Source organism: Lissotriton vulgaris, chromosome 4_1 (genome assembly GCF_964263255.1).
Source record: "Lissotriton vulgaris chromosome 4_1, aLisVul1.2, whole genome shotgun sequence".
In the NCBI taxonomy this organism is placed as follows: domain Eukaryota; kingdom Metazoa; phylum Chordata; class Amphibia; order Caudata; family Salamandridae; genus Lissotriton; species Lissotriton vulgaris.
In genome coordinates this window covers 2123798180-2123813869 of record NC_141691.1, presented here as the reverse complement: position 1 = coordinate 2123813869, position 15690 = coordinate 2123798180, and the positions used below count along the sequence as shown (strand labels likewise).

The window sequence follows — 15690 nt, the reverse complement described above, 5'->3', positions numbered from 1 at the left end:
ACAATTTATATACCGGAGCATAAAGTGGCATCGCACCACCTAATGTTTCCAGGAATTCTTAACTGGGGCCATCGGGTCAGTAGATAAGACCTCCTGCAAAATAGAAGGATCCATTAGTTTTGTAACACAAACCCAAGCTTTCTGGTCCTTTCAGAGAAGAGAGGTGAAAAATTATATATTGCAAAGACACACAATGTTTCATTTCTATCAGGTAAGTGGGATGAATAACTAATGTGATGTTAGGGTTACACCATTCCTTAAACCATGTCACAGTAATTAATAGATAATCAAATTGTAACTAAGTCAGTTATCATCTCATTGATGTCTTGGTCATGTTTACAAAGAGAGCAGGCAGGTATCAAACAGCTAGTCTGAAAAATTCTCAGTTTGGTCTATATTTAAGACACATCAGTGTGCCTTTGATTTTATGTGGTACCAAATCACAATTACATTTCCTTGCCATCTTAAGTCCTTTGAGAATGTCAGAAGGCATAAAGATACCTGGGGGAGATCGGGCAGCTTGGCTGGTGCTGGTTGCATTCCGGGGGTGGTCGAGTGCAGATGGGCTTGCTTTTGACATGCTTTTGGCACACTAGCGGTGCACCCTCTGCAAACATCTGCTGCTCATCCTCAGTGGTAGGCCCATTAAATACTGGTGCCTACCATCCATGAGAGTGCTGCAGCACAAAGATGGCATCTCAGAGTGAGCCTCCCTCTTCCAGGGATGGAAAAAAATGCAAAATGCGAGATGGAATGAAGGAAGCGCCTCCAACATGTGAACTCTGTGTAATGTGTGGGCAATAAATAGCTGAGATTCAAACTCAAGGTCAGCAGTACATCTTCATAGTCATTTTCCCAAACAATGGTAAAATTGTGAAAGCTCTTTTTCAAAGTACTAAGTCAATATTTAAAACCAAGAATCATGCAGTAGAGTTTAGAGCCACCATATACACTAACATTATGAAGGGGGGTAGAACCCAAGCAGTCACGGGGACCTGGGCATCAAGTAGTAAATGTATGGAGGGGTCCCCGTGGGAGGGAAATTATTTCTGCACAAACAATAAAAAATTCAAAAAGAACTAAGATGGTACTCAAAGGACAAGGATGTTGTCATTTATTTAACAACAACATATTAAACAATTTAAAGCAATCTTTGTGATCATTTATAGATGAACACGAGAAATCGAAAGTTTGAAAGGGCCCCAAGGGGGGAAGGGGGGAGGGGGGTGCTCAAAGGTTGTGTAAAAGGTTGTAGAAATAGTACACAGATTTAAACATACTGTACATATACACAATCAACAAGGAATTGTAATTTATTCCAAAAGGCAAAACAGCCTACATCAATTAAGGCAAGTCTTGAGCAAGTTTATCAAAAAGAATGGGGCATTCCACGGTCACGTGTACAAATCAATCAAGTACTGGAAGGGTGCCGGATGTCCCAAGGTAAAGAGATGTCGACGTTTCAACCCCTATTTCTAGGATCAATTTAGTCCTTTGCCGGGGTCTTCATCAGGACCATTGTGGTAGGGGAAGAAACGAGGAGGGGCCGTCCTATCTGAAAAGATGAAAACCCATGTCAGGGGATGGAGTGTCAATTAATAAGAAACCAAACAGTCTTAGTACTGTGCACCAAGGAGGTGACTTAGTTAAAAATAAAATGAGGCCATGGAGTCCGGGTCGTGGGACCTCTAGACAAGGGGACCAGAAGCTGGATATGCAATTAATCCATAAACACGCTTGTGAAATTAATTTGTCTAGTACAATACATCAGGGGCACATTAGCCAGGGATTAATGGTGTCCGCTCAGGATGGGGACCCATTAGCAGTACGTGTAGAGGTGCAAGGCTCAGATGAGCCCTAGATCGCATGTGGGCAATTAAATCAAATGGGGTTCCGATTGCGTTATTTTAGTGCAAGGGCACGGCAACTAAATAAGGAAAACTGTGAGCAATTACCTGCGGTGGAAAAAACCACACTCTGGAAAATTCAAATGTGTGGGCTGCCTGTTTCCAATAATTATACTGCTGGGCACATCTAAATAAAACCGTGAATTTCGCTTAAGTTAGAGTAACCACAAAGGGAACTTATTGGTTAAACCAGTGCGTAAAAAAGGGAGGGGTTTACCTCAGTAAATTGAGCTGCACTGTAGCAGGAAGGCTTAGGCGCTGTGCTATATTCAATTAACTGTAAATGAAAAAATGAAAGTATATATAGACACAGTATTTAAGACATAGGCGCAACGCGGAAGTCTGACTCCACAGTCACGTATGTCCGTACCTTAATCGGGTCCGTGCAGAGCCTAACGGACTGGGGAGCTGAATGATGGTTTTTTCAGATCGGCGCTGTGTAATCACCATCGGAACCTGAAATAATCATTAACGCTCGTAAGTTACTCGGTATTGTATCCTCCGTCAGTCAGGAAAAGCGGGACCAAAGGGTTCTCCACTTACTCTCAAAACAGGGAGCGGGTCAGCAGAGCGTCTTGCTGCAATCCTGTCCACCACTAAGCGAAGCAGCTGGGCTTCTCGCGTTGAAACACTAACTCCGCAAACCACTACGCGGAGTTTGGGGGCGGGGCTAGCGGTGTGACGTGGGTCGAAAGAGGTAATAGAGGAAAGACTCAGGTGTGATCGGAACACTCAGTGGCTTATGAGTGGAAGACAGCCCTTTTGCAAAGGATTAACATATTGTGAGTCACACATATAATTAAAGAAATCATGAGCGAATAAAGATAAAATTACCCAATTAGAATGGGAGATTATCAGAGAATTAGGACTCGTGCACAACCCATGCAAGGGAGTGAAGGCGAGTAGTCACCAGGATCATTCCATTCAGAAGTGGTCAAATAAGTAAGAATAAATGGGAAAAAAACAAGATCACATTATAAGAGCACTCCATGTTAACACTCGCCATTTGGGTGAATAAAGATGAAATTACACATTTAGAATGGGAAATTATCAGAGAATTGGGACGCACACAGCCCATGCAAGGGAGTGAAAGCGAGTTCTATTTAGAAGGTGTAGGAGTTAGTGAGAAGAAATAAGATCACATTCAATGAACACTCCATGTTAGCACTTGATATGCTATATACCCTTTTAGGAAATAACTCGTGCACCAGTCTCGCAGGATAGTGTAAACGAGTTACATGCGTATATTAAATATGGGGATATCTGAATGGGGATATCTGGGAAAGTATCAGTATGGCTTATATGTGGCAATGAGTTGGTTATTCATCTCAGGGCGGTCAGCTGTGCAAAGCTGCCGTCCTGTTCATTTAGGCCATTTTTGATGGAGTCCAGGAGGGACATCCATTTGCATTCTCGTACATTTAGCACCACAGCTAGGTTTCCGCCTCTTCTCCCTAAGGATACTTTCTCGATTACAAGCCACCGTAGATCTTTCACGGTGTGTCCAGCGGTCTGCCAATGGTCTACCAGGGGGGCGCCTGGAACCTTGCAACGCAATCTGCTGCAATGTGCAGAGATCCGAGATTTAATTTTCTGCTGAGTTTGCCCCACATATACTTTACTACATGGGCATATTATTATATAAATCACACTTTCGGTGTTACAGTTAGTGTGATGTTTTAATCTAAAAGTCTGTTGTCCATGGGTGAAGGTCTTGGTCTGGATAGTTGTCTCGCAGGCGATACAGGTCCCGCATCTAAAGTGGCCTATCACAGGTGGGAGCTTACCAGACTTTTAGATTGCAGCAGATTGCGTTGCAAGGTTCCAGGCGCCCCCCTGGTAGACCATTGGCAGACCGCTGGACACACCGTGAAAGATCTACGGTGGCTTGTAATCGAGAAAGTATCCTTAGGGAGAAGAGGCGGAAACCTAGCTGTGGTGCTAAATGTACGAGAATGCAAATGGATGTCCCTCCTGGACTCCATCAAAAATGGCCTAAATGAACAGGACGGCAGCTTTGCACAGCTGGCCGCCCTGAGATGAATAACCAACTCATTGCCACATATAAGCCATACTGATACTTTCCCAGATATCCCCATTCAGATATCCCCATATTTAATATACGCATGTAACTCGTTTACACTATCCTGCGAGACTGGTGCACGAGTTATTTCCTAAAAGGGTATATAGCATATCAAGTGCTAACATGGAGTGTTCATTGAATGTGATCTTATTTCTTCTCACTAACTCCTACACCTTCTAAATAGAACTCGCTTTCACTCCCTTGCATGGGCTGTGTGCGAGTCCCAATTCTCTGATAATTTCCCATTCTAAATGTGTAATTTCATCTTTATTCACCCAAATGGCGAGTGTTAACATGGAGTGCTCTTATAATGTGATCTTGTTTTTTTCCCATTTATTCTTACTTATTTGACCACTTCTGAATGGAATGATCCTGGTGACTACTCGCCTTCACTCCCTTGCATGGGTTGTGCACGAGTCCTAATTCTCTGATAATCTCCCATTCTAATTGGGTAATTTTATCTTTATTCGCTCATGATTTCTTTAATTATATGTGTGACTCACAATATGTTAATCCTTTGCAAAAGGGCTGTCTTCCACTCATAAGACACTGAGTGTTCCGATCACACCTGAGTCTTTCCTCTATTACCTCTTTCGACCCACGTCACACCGCTAGCCCCGCCCCCAAACTCCGCGTAGTGGTTTGCGGAGTTAGTGTTTCAACGCGAGAAGCCCAGCTGCTTCGCTTAGTGGTGGACAGGATTGCAGCAAGACGCTCTGCTGACCCGCTCCCTGTTTTGAGAGTAAGTGGAGAACCCTTTGGTCCCGCTTTTCCTGACTGACGGAGGATACAATACCGAGTAACTTACGAGCGTTAATGATTATTTCAGGTTCCGATGGTGATTACACAGCGCCGATCTGAAAAAAACATCATTCAGCTCCCCAGTCCGTTAGGCTCTGCACGGACCCGATTAAGGTACGGACATACGTGACTGTGGAGTCAGACTTCCGCGTTGCGCCTATGTCTTAAATACTGTGTCTATATATACTTTCATTTTTTCATTTACAGTTAATTGAATATAGCACAGCGCCTAAGCCTTCCTGCTACAGTGCAGCTCAATTTACTGAGGTAAACCCCTCCCTTTTTTACGCACTGGTTTAACCAATAAGTTCCCTTTGTGGTTACTCTAACTTGAGCGAAATTCACGGTTTTATTTAGATGTGCCCAGCAGTATAATTATTGGAAACAGGCAGCCCACACATTTGAATTTTCCAGAGTGTGGTTTTTTCCACCGCAGGTAATTGCTCACAGTTTTCCTTATTTAGTTGCCGTGCCCTTGCACTAAAATAACGCAATCGGAACCCCATTTGATTTAATTGCCCACATGCGATCTAGGGCTCATCTGAGCCTTGCACCTCTACACGTACTGCTAATGGGTCCCCATCCTGAGCGGACACCATTAATCCCTGGCTAATGTGCCCCTGATGTATTGTACTAGACAAATTAATTTCACAAGCGTGTTTATGGATTAATTGCATATCCAGCTTCTGGTCCCCTTGTCTAGAGGTCCCACGACCCGGACTCCATGGCCTCATTTTATTTTTAACTAAGTCACCTCCTTGGTGCACAGTACTAAGACTGTTTGGTTTCTTATTAATTGACACTCCATCCCCTGACATGGGTTTTCATCTTTTCAGATAGGACGGCCCCTCCTCGTTTCTTCCCCTACCACAATGGTCCTGATGAAGACCCCGGCAAAGGACTAAATTGATCCTAGAAATAGGGGTCGAAACGTCGACATCTCTTTACCTTGGGACATCCGGCACCCTTCCAGTACTTGATTGATTTGTACACGTGACCGTGGAATGCCCCACTCTTTTTGATAAACTTGCTCAAGACTTGCCTTAATTGATGTAGGCTGTTTTGCCTTTTGGAATAAATTACAATTCCTTGTTGATTGTGTATATATACAGTATGTTTAAATCTGTGTACTATTTCTACAACCTTTTACACAACCTTTGAGCACCCCCCTCCCCCCTTCCCCCCTTGGGGCCCTTTCAAACTTTCGATTTCTCGTGTTCATCTATAAATGATCACAAACATTGCTTTAAATTGTTTAATATGTTGTTGTTAAATAAATGACAACATCCTTGTCCTTTGAGTACCATCTTAGTTCTTTTTGAATTTTTTATTGTTTGTGCAGAAATAATTTCCCTCCCACGGGGACCCCTCTATACATTTACTACCATATACACTAAGGCATGCAGCCTAATCTTAGCATTTTCCGCTAAGGGTACCCTTAAACCCCAAGAGTACACTGCATGCTGGAACACGGCTGATATGCAGTTGTATTGTTGCCTCAAGTCTCTCAGACAGGGAGATACAGGACCTCATTTACAAAGAATTGTCATAGAACAGTGGTGCAAGTCATTCTGCTGCTCTTTCCTATGCCAATTCATAAGGGAAGGAATCCACAGTATTTACACAATATGGCACATTCCACTCCTTTCAGCTAGTGTTGGCGAACTATTAGTAATCGAGCACCAACACAGGCAGCCTTGCACCATGGTACAAGCATGGCGAAGTTGTTGGCAAGATAGTTTTTATGCAGGAAGAGGCACCTTCCTACACAAAAACTTTCACAAGAGGCCTTTTTACTCATTCTATGTTTGCTATAGAAGGCTGCACACGTTGAAAGGGTGGAAAACACTCTGGAAAAGCATTTTTGGTGCTGCACCAGGGGCATTGTCAAATTCCATGGGTATTGAGCGGGAACACCCACAGCAACATGCATGGCTCATTGATGTAAAGTAAGACAAGGCAGTGCTTTGAGCTGCCTTACCTAACTCTATATCGATAAGGTAATGCAAAGCCACACCTCATAGATATGATTGGGAGGCCTGGGCCACCAGAGAGTCATGAAAAGATATGCTGCAACAGTGTTGGCACCTTGTAAATGAGTGACACAATGTACAGGTCTAGGTAGATACCAAAATACACACTATTCTACAGCAGTCAATGGAAAATAATTTCTATGCTGGGCAAAAATGAAGTGATACAACTGTGCCTAATGAGTTGAACATAACATTTATGTTATTTTCATACAAAGTGTGGTGTTTACTGCTACTGTTGCTAGGGTGGGATCATTTAACCATGACTAAGCACCCCATTTCAGAAGACATAAGGCTTCTCAGTTTCTGTTCTGTGTATTTTCAGTGCCTGCTGTGGATGACACCCCGAATGGCTATAACTGTGACGAGTGTTTTACCGACCAGTCCTCAGGCTGCACACCGACTGGAGAAGTTCAGTGCACTGGGGAGCAGAACACTTGCACCATCAACTCCGGAAGAGCACCTGGACCTAGTGAGATAAACTGATTTTCATAATTATGTGTTATTTTTTCCAATGTACCAATCTTCTTAGTTTCTGGTCCTTTCTTTCAAACTAAATGCTGTTCACGCTAATTAATTTTCAATTCTTGTCATAGAATTCATCTGATTGTCTTCAGTGAGCTCAGTTCCATCAAATTCAAAGTAGAAATCTTGTCCCTTTAACCAAACATTCCCTGATGAGGTGGTATTTGTAAAATGCAAACCTAGACAAGAAAGAAATAGAGTTTTGTGCAGCGTCAGATGCAAACTAACCCAAGACTAAGACTTAGAGCGACCACAGTGTTTGCCACACGGAATCTAAGACAGTTGGCGCTAAATTTACAGTTAGATTGCATTGCCCTTGCATTATGCATGGTGTTGCAAGGGCAAAGGAATCTTTAAGTCAGATTCACCAAGCAACACAGGTCCACCTTGCATTGCTTGGAAAATCCGCAGTAATGTGAGGGGATGCAAGTCACTGGCTTGCATTACTCTGCCCTAGGAAGGCGTTTCCTGTGTGGAGCATGAATGTTACCATGCATCCCCCCATGCATTTTGTTGCATTCCCATATTTGCCAAGTCTGGTAAACCAGTGAATGCTTCAAAAGTCTACAGCTTTCCGTTGGTGAAGAATGCAGCACCACATGTGCTGCATTCTTCAGCACACTTACAAAGAGGATAACACCTTCAAAGGTGTTTCCTCATTCGCAAAAACAATACTGTCTCCATTGCAGACACCCTTGCACCATGAAGCAAGGGTAACTACTCCTGCTCTAGACTGCACTGAGAGAGAGCAGGTATTCACTATATTTTTATAAGTTGTCTTGATGAGTTCCGCTGCATCAACGTTTGATAAATCTGACCCTTGGAATGTGTGTATCTCAGTATCCAGATTGCTGCTGCCCTGTATAACAACCAGGTTGTCAGGCTAATTTTAGCCTGTTAAAAACGATGCACACACCTGCACTCACCTGCGAAAGCATTTAAGTGATATGGCTACCCCTTCCTAAGAGTAACACCCACGAACCACAGCAGTCAGCTTTGCTCCTCCGTCGCGAGTGTCAAGCAGATCTCAAGTTAAGTAAGCCATTTTATATATGCCAAATGCTCATTTCCTACTGCCAGAAGTCCACCAATTGCTCCAGTCTTATGGAGAGAAATCCTCTCCCAATATGATATAGGATTTGCGGAGTTCAGTGCTGGGGCTGTTGAGGTGGGAGAGAATGGCGGACATGTCAGTTTTAGGAGCATAGACATAACCCACGCTGAACACCATAGTGTCAGTCCACAGCTTTGCAAACACATATTGACTCTCATCATCTGACCAGCTTTCTAGAAAATTACATGGAAGGGATTTGTGAATGAGAATAGCCACATTTTTTGGAGCTGGGCATGGTGCCACTGAGTACCGTAGGTTCATGACTGGTTGATGTCCTGCAGCTTTAGAGAACTCGTCCCACCAGTCCAATGAATTTCTATGCCTATCTTGCTGATAGCTGGGTCTCCTGAAAAGGGCTAATGTCAGTGCTCAGATATTTTACAGTTTAACATGAGTGCAGCACATTAACTTTGAGTGTGATGAAAGTAAGGGGGTAGTGGGCTATGGTAGTGGCCATTAGCAAACTAAGTTGGTGAAGTATACAGAAGGACGAAGGAAGGCAAGTGCATTTTGGTAGTGGACTGCTGTGATGGTGTCACAATACTAATGAGTAGGAGGTGGGGAAGGGAATGTGCAGGGACAAGGACATGAGGAGAAAGGAGGGACAGTAAAGTTTTTTGTGAGGTCCTGTGGATGCACAGCCGTCCTGAATGTCTCAACGCTGCCCTGACTTGCCACTGACCTGCCGCCTTCTAATAGTATCCATTCTTTTTGTCAATGATGCGGTCCTTATGGCCCGCAGTCAAATTGGATTACAGAGGGCTCTTTCCTTTTACTCCTCCTTTAAAGATAGGCTTGGCATAAGATTAAACACCAAGAAAAGTTTTATTATGTCCTGCGGTTCAATTAAGAACACTTAAAGAAAATTCCAGGCAGGGGGAAGTGAAGTTGGAACTACTAATTAATTTAACTATTTGGGAGTTCTTTTCGAGTGGACAGGTTCCTGGGCATCAGCTGTTTAGTCAAGGAACCTTTTATACATTAGTCTATAGCAGCCCTTTTTCATTTTTCTAAAAAACTGGGGAAAAGGCCCTTGGAAATTATGTTGAGGATTTACCGTGCTAAATGCGTGAGTATAGCCCTTTATGGGGCAAGAATTTGGGGCTTTCAAGACTGTACCCCAATTCAGCGTACTGAAAATGCATTTTTGAGGTCTTTTTTTAGGTCTTTATTGAGCGTCCCAAACAGCGCACCTGTATTTAACTGCCATTCTGAGCTGGGAGTTACGTACATTTCTGACTTGATTAGGGCCCAGACAGTTCTCCTATGGCACAGAATCTGGACCAAGGAGAATGCTACATAAATAGGGAAATAATGAGGGATGCTATGAAGCTAGACAATACCCGTAAAATTCCATGGTTAAAATATGTTGAAGATTTTATGTATGACGTCGGCCACCCCGAATATTTTTATGTGCCTGAATCCCTACAGGTTATCAAACGTAAAGAGTTTAAAGGGATCATCATGGCACACTTAGAAGATAATAGGCTAGCCCTTGCCTTGAACAAACCAACTATGATTAACCATCAGCAGATTATAATTACATGCAGCATCCAACCTTATTTGCAATACGTATCGAGCAGATATAAAAGATATCTGCTGACCAGATTCAGCTTTGGAACTCTTCATCATCTAGTTTCATACCCAAACATCAATGATTGGTCAAGAAAATTATGCCACTGTCTGTGTGATAACATATCGCAACAAAGCACGATTCATGTGATGCTATTTTGTAAATTTTATTTTATTGAGAGGCAGAGGTGGTTAAAACCTTTACTAAAAAGGAGTGGATGGAGACAATGTCGGCTTGCCTTCATTTACTTGCAGATGTTGGATAGCTTCTATTGTATTAGTTCTATGTCAGGGTTTTTAAAGAATGTGATGAAAAACAGAATGGTAAATAATTATTGAATTTCGGTGACTTGTTGCTTGTTAGCATGAATTTTATGATGGCAAGTAATGTCTGAAACTATAATCATAATATGGCAGACTGCTGTATATAGATGTTTTTAGATGAATTTGTTTTTATATGTATATGCTTTTATGATTTTATTACCTGAAATCGAAAAAAGCTTGTTTGATTGATTGATTGGTGCAGGTGAAGCAGAGCCTGAACCCCAACATTATCTAAAGGCATGTGGGGGAGGTAGGCAGATGAGGGGGATTTGCCACAGGAAGGCTAAGCCAATAAGGATGCAGAACAAAGTACAAAACGGTGGTTGAGATATGATTAGTAAATGTATGTTCAGGTGGTGTTACAGTAACTGTTTCTTGTGTTTTGATACCCCTCTGGGAGATATACGATGGCATGGGGTACTCATGATTGTCATGCGCTTAAGAGATAAGTGTAGTCAGTGTGCCATGACTGGGGGAGAGAGGAGACACAATGATACAGTGGGTACCAAGGGGGCCTTGGCACATTAGTTTATTTGCAACTCCAGGCCAACAAGACCGATGACAGAAGAGAAACTGTCAATGTATGATGATGTATATAAGCCATTTGAAAAGATGGGCAAAAGGAGGAGGGCTTCCAACCCGAGGTAGGAGAACAAGTGCAACAACAGAGACATGACCAAGTACAGCAACTTCACCAGAACCATGACCATAAACACTATCACAAAGAGGAGCATTAACATCAGCATCAACATTAACATCAACATTGTGGTCACTCCATAAACCAACATCCCAGGTGCGGGCATACGTCTAGAAACACCTTGCTTTTAGTGCTGGTCTCTGATGAAAGGTCCACTGTGATGTGCAAACTGTATAATAAGAAGAGGTTTGGGCATGACGGCGAAAACAGACTAACAGCAGAGGAAGTCTGGTGGAGCATACATTAGAGGAATAAGTAGTATAAGATGAATATTATGTGCCCTTTCAATTTCCAGTTGGGATAAAATCCAAGAGGAACGTGTTGGTGTCATTGCGTTCTCGACATTCTGGTTTTCCATAATAGCAGGTGGGGCGACCATTCTTCAAGATCAACTTATATTTGTGGGATTGTTGTCCAGTTCCAGGTGCCCAAATCAGTCATCTGCGTTGACTCGAAAAAATCTTATGCTGTCCTATATGGTCTTTACTTCTTCATAAGATCTGTTATCTTCTGGCCTATAAAAGACATCTGTAGGAGGTAAGTTTCTTGAGGATTGCGTCTAGGGGTTTTTCCAGTGATGATCATGATGCAGAGGTCAACTTCTTCCCCCTCCCCTACTACACCCTTGAAGAGTAGCTAGTGAGAGGATTTATATTGGAATATTGTGTTAGGAGCTGGATTCAGTAAAAGATGCACGGAAGGAAAGGCCCAGGTGCACAGTGATGTGAGCCAGTTGAGAGATAGCAATCACCGCCCATTTCAGGTGGGGTTAGACAGTGTAGCTGCCCAGCAGGCCACCACTGTAAGAAATTGTGAAATGTCTGGGCCAATACTAACAAGTAAAGGTGCATAATCTGGGGTCCTGACACTCTAGGCGTTTGGCCTATAAAAGAAGTCAGGCAGGGAAGAGATCAACAATGGGCTAAGCTGAATCAATTCCATGAGCAAGGGATCCAGTCATTGGTGATAGTGTCCAAGGTCCAACAGTCCAACTCTCTCTGGAAGGTGTGGGGCAAACCTGTAGACCAGGACTGAGGTAGTGGAGAGGGTCTTTTGAAGAGATGCCCAAGAAAATGGTGGGGGGTGGGCCACAGTGGCTGAGAAAGTTGTCAGAGCCTGTGATATGGCTCAAAGCATGAACAGATGTCCGCAAGGCATGTTCCTACTTGGGGGGGTCAGCAGGGGCGGCTGAGTGTAGAAGAAGGGACCATGTTGTTTTCTGAGTCATCCGGTGACACACAGAGTGGAGCAATTACTACACAATCTACAACTGTAGAGCAACTGAGTCCCTCCGAATCAATATAAATCCAGGGAGATGCTTTTCATAATAGTTTTTGCTGTCCTGCCTGTTGGGGAAAGAGATGATAAAAAAGTAGATGGAAAATAATATAATTATTTCTAACCCGGCAATATCTACCTTTCAGATGTGACTAGATGTCCAAGGGGATACACCACACAGTGTCAATACTTCTCACAATAATGGGAAGCCACAGTCTATAGTAAGTGGCAGGTGGTCAAGATGGAGATTATACGGCATTACTAATACCAGTGGTCCACTTTTGTGAGCCCAGCGAGCTGCATACTCCCCATGGCAGGTTCTGTAATTCACCACGGGACATTGACTCAACAGACAGCCAGCAACAATACCAAGAAAATAACCAATACCTACATTGTCATCATGTGTGTGTTCTCAGCTGTTTTAGAGGATGGGTTCTCCCAGTTGATTCCATAAATGTAGGGAAGGCTGTGTGACTTCTCTAGTGTGCAAAGTCCAGTAAGTCTGCACCAAATTTAATGTTGGAGCCACAGGGACCTCAGGAGTGTGTTGTTCTTGCTGTGCCCCCGCAGAAAGAAAGATGGTTCATATGTATTTTCACTTTAAAACACAGGCAGCCTAGAGGATAGCAGTATGATGAACCAAAAGGATGATTTTTTTTTGTGAACTCACACTGACAGGCTCATTACCATGGTGAGGTAGCATAAACACATATACAAATATAGGAGTTGTATTTTCTCTCATGAATGAGGTACAGATCATTACAACATTTTGCACAAAAACAAGTGAGCATACTTTGGTTTTGGAAATCAGATGAATTAACATATAAAGAGATCAAGATTAAGTTTGAAAGAAAAAAGGCAAACAAAGATTTAAAAAACATTAAACAAATAGAATGATTCCTTAGATAATCTCCCTAAAATAAGGACGGTGTTTGCTATTTATTGTTGACAATGTTTGGTTGAAATTATTATCTATTCGTCAGGCCGACAGTGCCCTATTCCCTGCAGTGCTCTTAATTCCTACCATACACACATGTATAAACCTTCTGTGACAGTTTTCTAGAATGACCAGTGTGTGTATTAGTGGCCAATCTGAGATCTTTGGAACTTTGGACCAGGATGGGCATGATTTATTTCCTAGATGGAGAACTTTTTTATGCAGCAGTATTGCTAAAATGTGATTATTGTGTGTTTTTTCCACAGGTGGATCTTTGCAACTGTATAGCCTGAAAGGATGTGCTACTCCAGATTATTGTGAATTATCCTTCCAAGTGGCGCCCCCACTCTATATTGATGAATCATGGTGTGTACCTGCCAAGAAGCTGTGAGACTATTATTCACACCTCTGATGCCGGCCCACGCCACCTCAGTAATAGTCAGTAGAAATATTCCTGAAGCTCTACCAGTACCTGACATGAAGAGGAACACCGTAAGAAGGAAGCAGAAGAACTCATGTCAGCCTACCTGGGACACTAAATACAAGGAAGCCCTGTGCATAGCACTGTTTATGCCACCATGTTGTTGATGTACCACCGGCCTTTATATTCAGCCATATATATCACCTGTGCGCCTCCGAGGGAATACTCTCCTTGGTGCATTGAGCGACTAAAGCCCTGGCACTGCAATCACCCAAAAATACTGGCTTGGGATCAGATAAGATGCTCCTTCTGATGGGATACTAGTGCTGACTTAATTTGTAACCATGCAGGAAACTGAATTCAACTCTTACCTCTCCAATTGAAATAATATCACCTGAATTATGATGGTTTTCTTAATGCATATCCTGCCAATAAATATAAATGCAGATTACATATCAACTCCCTGGGATAAGATGTGATACACAAAGAGTTTAACACACAGCTGCATGCTCAAACACTGGCTGATTTTGAATTTCTGACTCCTTTAGATTATAACTTCCTTTCCACCACGATATTGATAATCAGGCACTGGCGAATGTTCTTGAGTTCATTATGATAAGACTTATCACAGGAAGTTGCAATCACATTTTTCATTTAAAAGAAGTACGACTGCAGGAAAAACAGTAATTTGCTTGTAACTAATGGAAAGTTTCAGATAGACTGAATCCGTAAATAGCAGCAAATATTATCCAATAGCATTAAATATTAAAATCAGTCATAATAAGGAGTTAGCAGCAGCAATAAACATTTTATCAGCAATACAAATACAATATATTTACAGAAACCGTTAAAATGCATTGATATTAAAACTGCATGCCCCTTCTCTTTGCTAAATTACTAGATCCTCATCAACTGCAACAGGAAGTGCTGACGCTGCAGGATCAAAACTTAGATCTACAGGCACATGCAAAAGATCTAGAAAAAACGCTCGCCGAGGAATAATATTTGCATTTGTGCTGTTCCTTGGAAAGCACAAGGAGATAATTAGTGATCCTACGTCTTTGCCCTCTATCAACATGTCTGAAAGATGACAGTCGGCAAGAAATCCAGATGGACCGAGTTAATCATGTTGGCATGCATTTAGGAGAGAAAGCACTCCCGCGTGATATCTTTGTGTGTGTGCATGACTTTCAGCTCAAAGAGCAGATCCTACACAAAGCCTGAACAGTACAGTTCCAAGTTTCAGTTCCAAGGGCACTCTCCAGGTCTCTTCCAGGACCTTGCAGCCTCCACTCTGGCTGAGCTGATGAAATTTTGTGTGGTCACCTCCTATCTGCGTGACAATGGAATCCCGTATTCATGGGGCCCCACTTCCACATAATGTTTAAACACCAGGGAATGCTACGACAAATTTGCTCACTGCAGGAGGCACTGGACTTGTTGAGGTTAGACAACGCTGAAGAAAGAACAAAGGGAGACAACCCCACAGTGACCCCCCCATTGGCAGGACATCTGGAAGACGTCGACCTCTTTGAAGCCAAATCGGGAGGAGGTGGCAAAGAAATGCAAGACTGTGCTATCTTCCCTCTGCCAGTCCCTAGAATGATTGTGTTCTCCTTGCACATTGCAACATAGACCATAGGGCATGGATGTCATAGAGGGCAGCTGGAGGAGCACATGGGATGACCACCTTTCCTGATCTAACGGACTGCCTCTGGCAGTTCTTGGTTCTCTAGGTATCCTGCACTGTGGTTTTCCTCAGGGCCATGTTACCTTTATGGTATGCCTCCCAGACAAACTTTTGTCTATTGTTACTCCTTGGGGTTGAGTTTATGTGGATTGTTTACTTTTATGTATCTGTTGCCTTTCCTTTAGGGGTCCCCTGACCAGAATCTGCACTCTCTCCCTCCACTTGCGGACCCACACTCCCTCTCACCCACATAACGTGCTTCGCACCCTTCATCCTCAATTGGTCCTCCCAGGCTAACTCCCACCCGTTAT

The 15690-nt window shown here is 42.9% G+C and overlaps 1 protein-coding gene across 1 annotated transcript in view; it reads left to right on the top strand.

Moving 5' to 3' along the window:
* Positions 1-13659, top strand: part of LOC147725199 (uncharacterized) — a 37207-nt gene extending 23548 nt beyond the window's left edge. Inside the window, exons 4-5 of the mRNA XM_086918196.1 lie at positions 7147-7293; positions 13535-13659. Coding sequence (XP_086774322.1) covers positions 7147-7293; positions 13535-13659 — 272 coding nt within the window. The remainder of the gene's footprint in view (positions 1-7146; positions 7294-13534) is intronic.
* The last annotated feature ends 2031 nt before the right edge of the window (positions 13660-15690 follow it).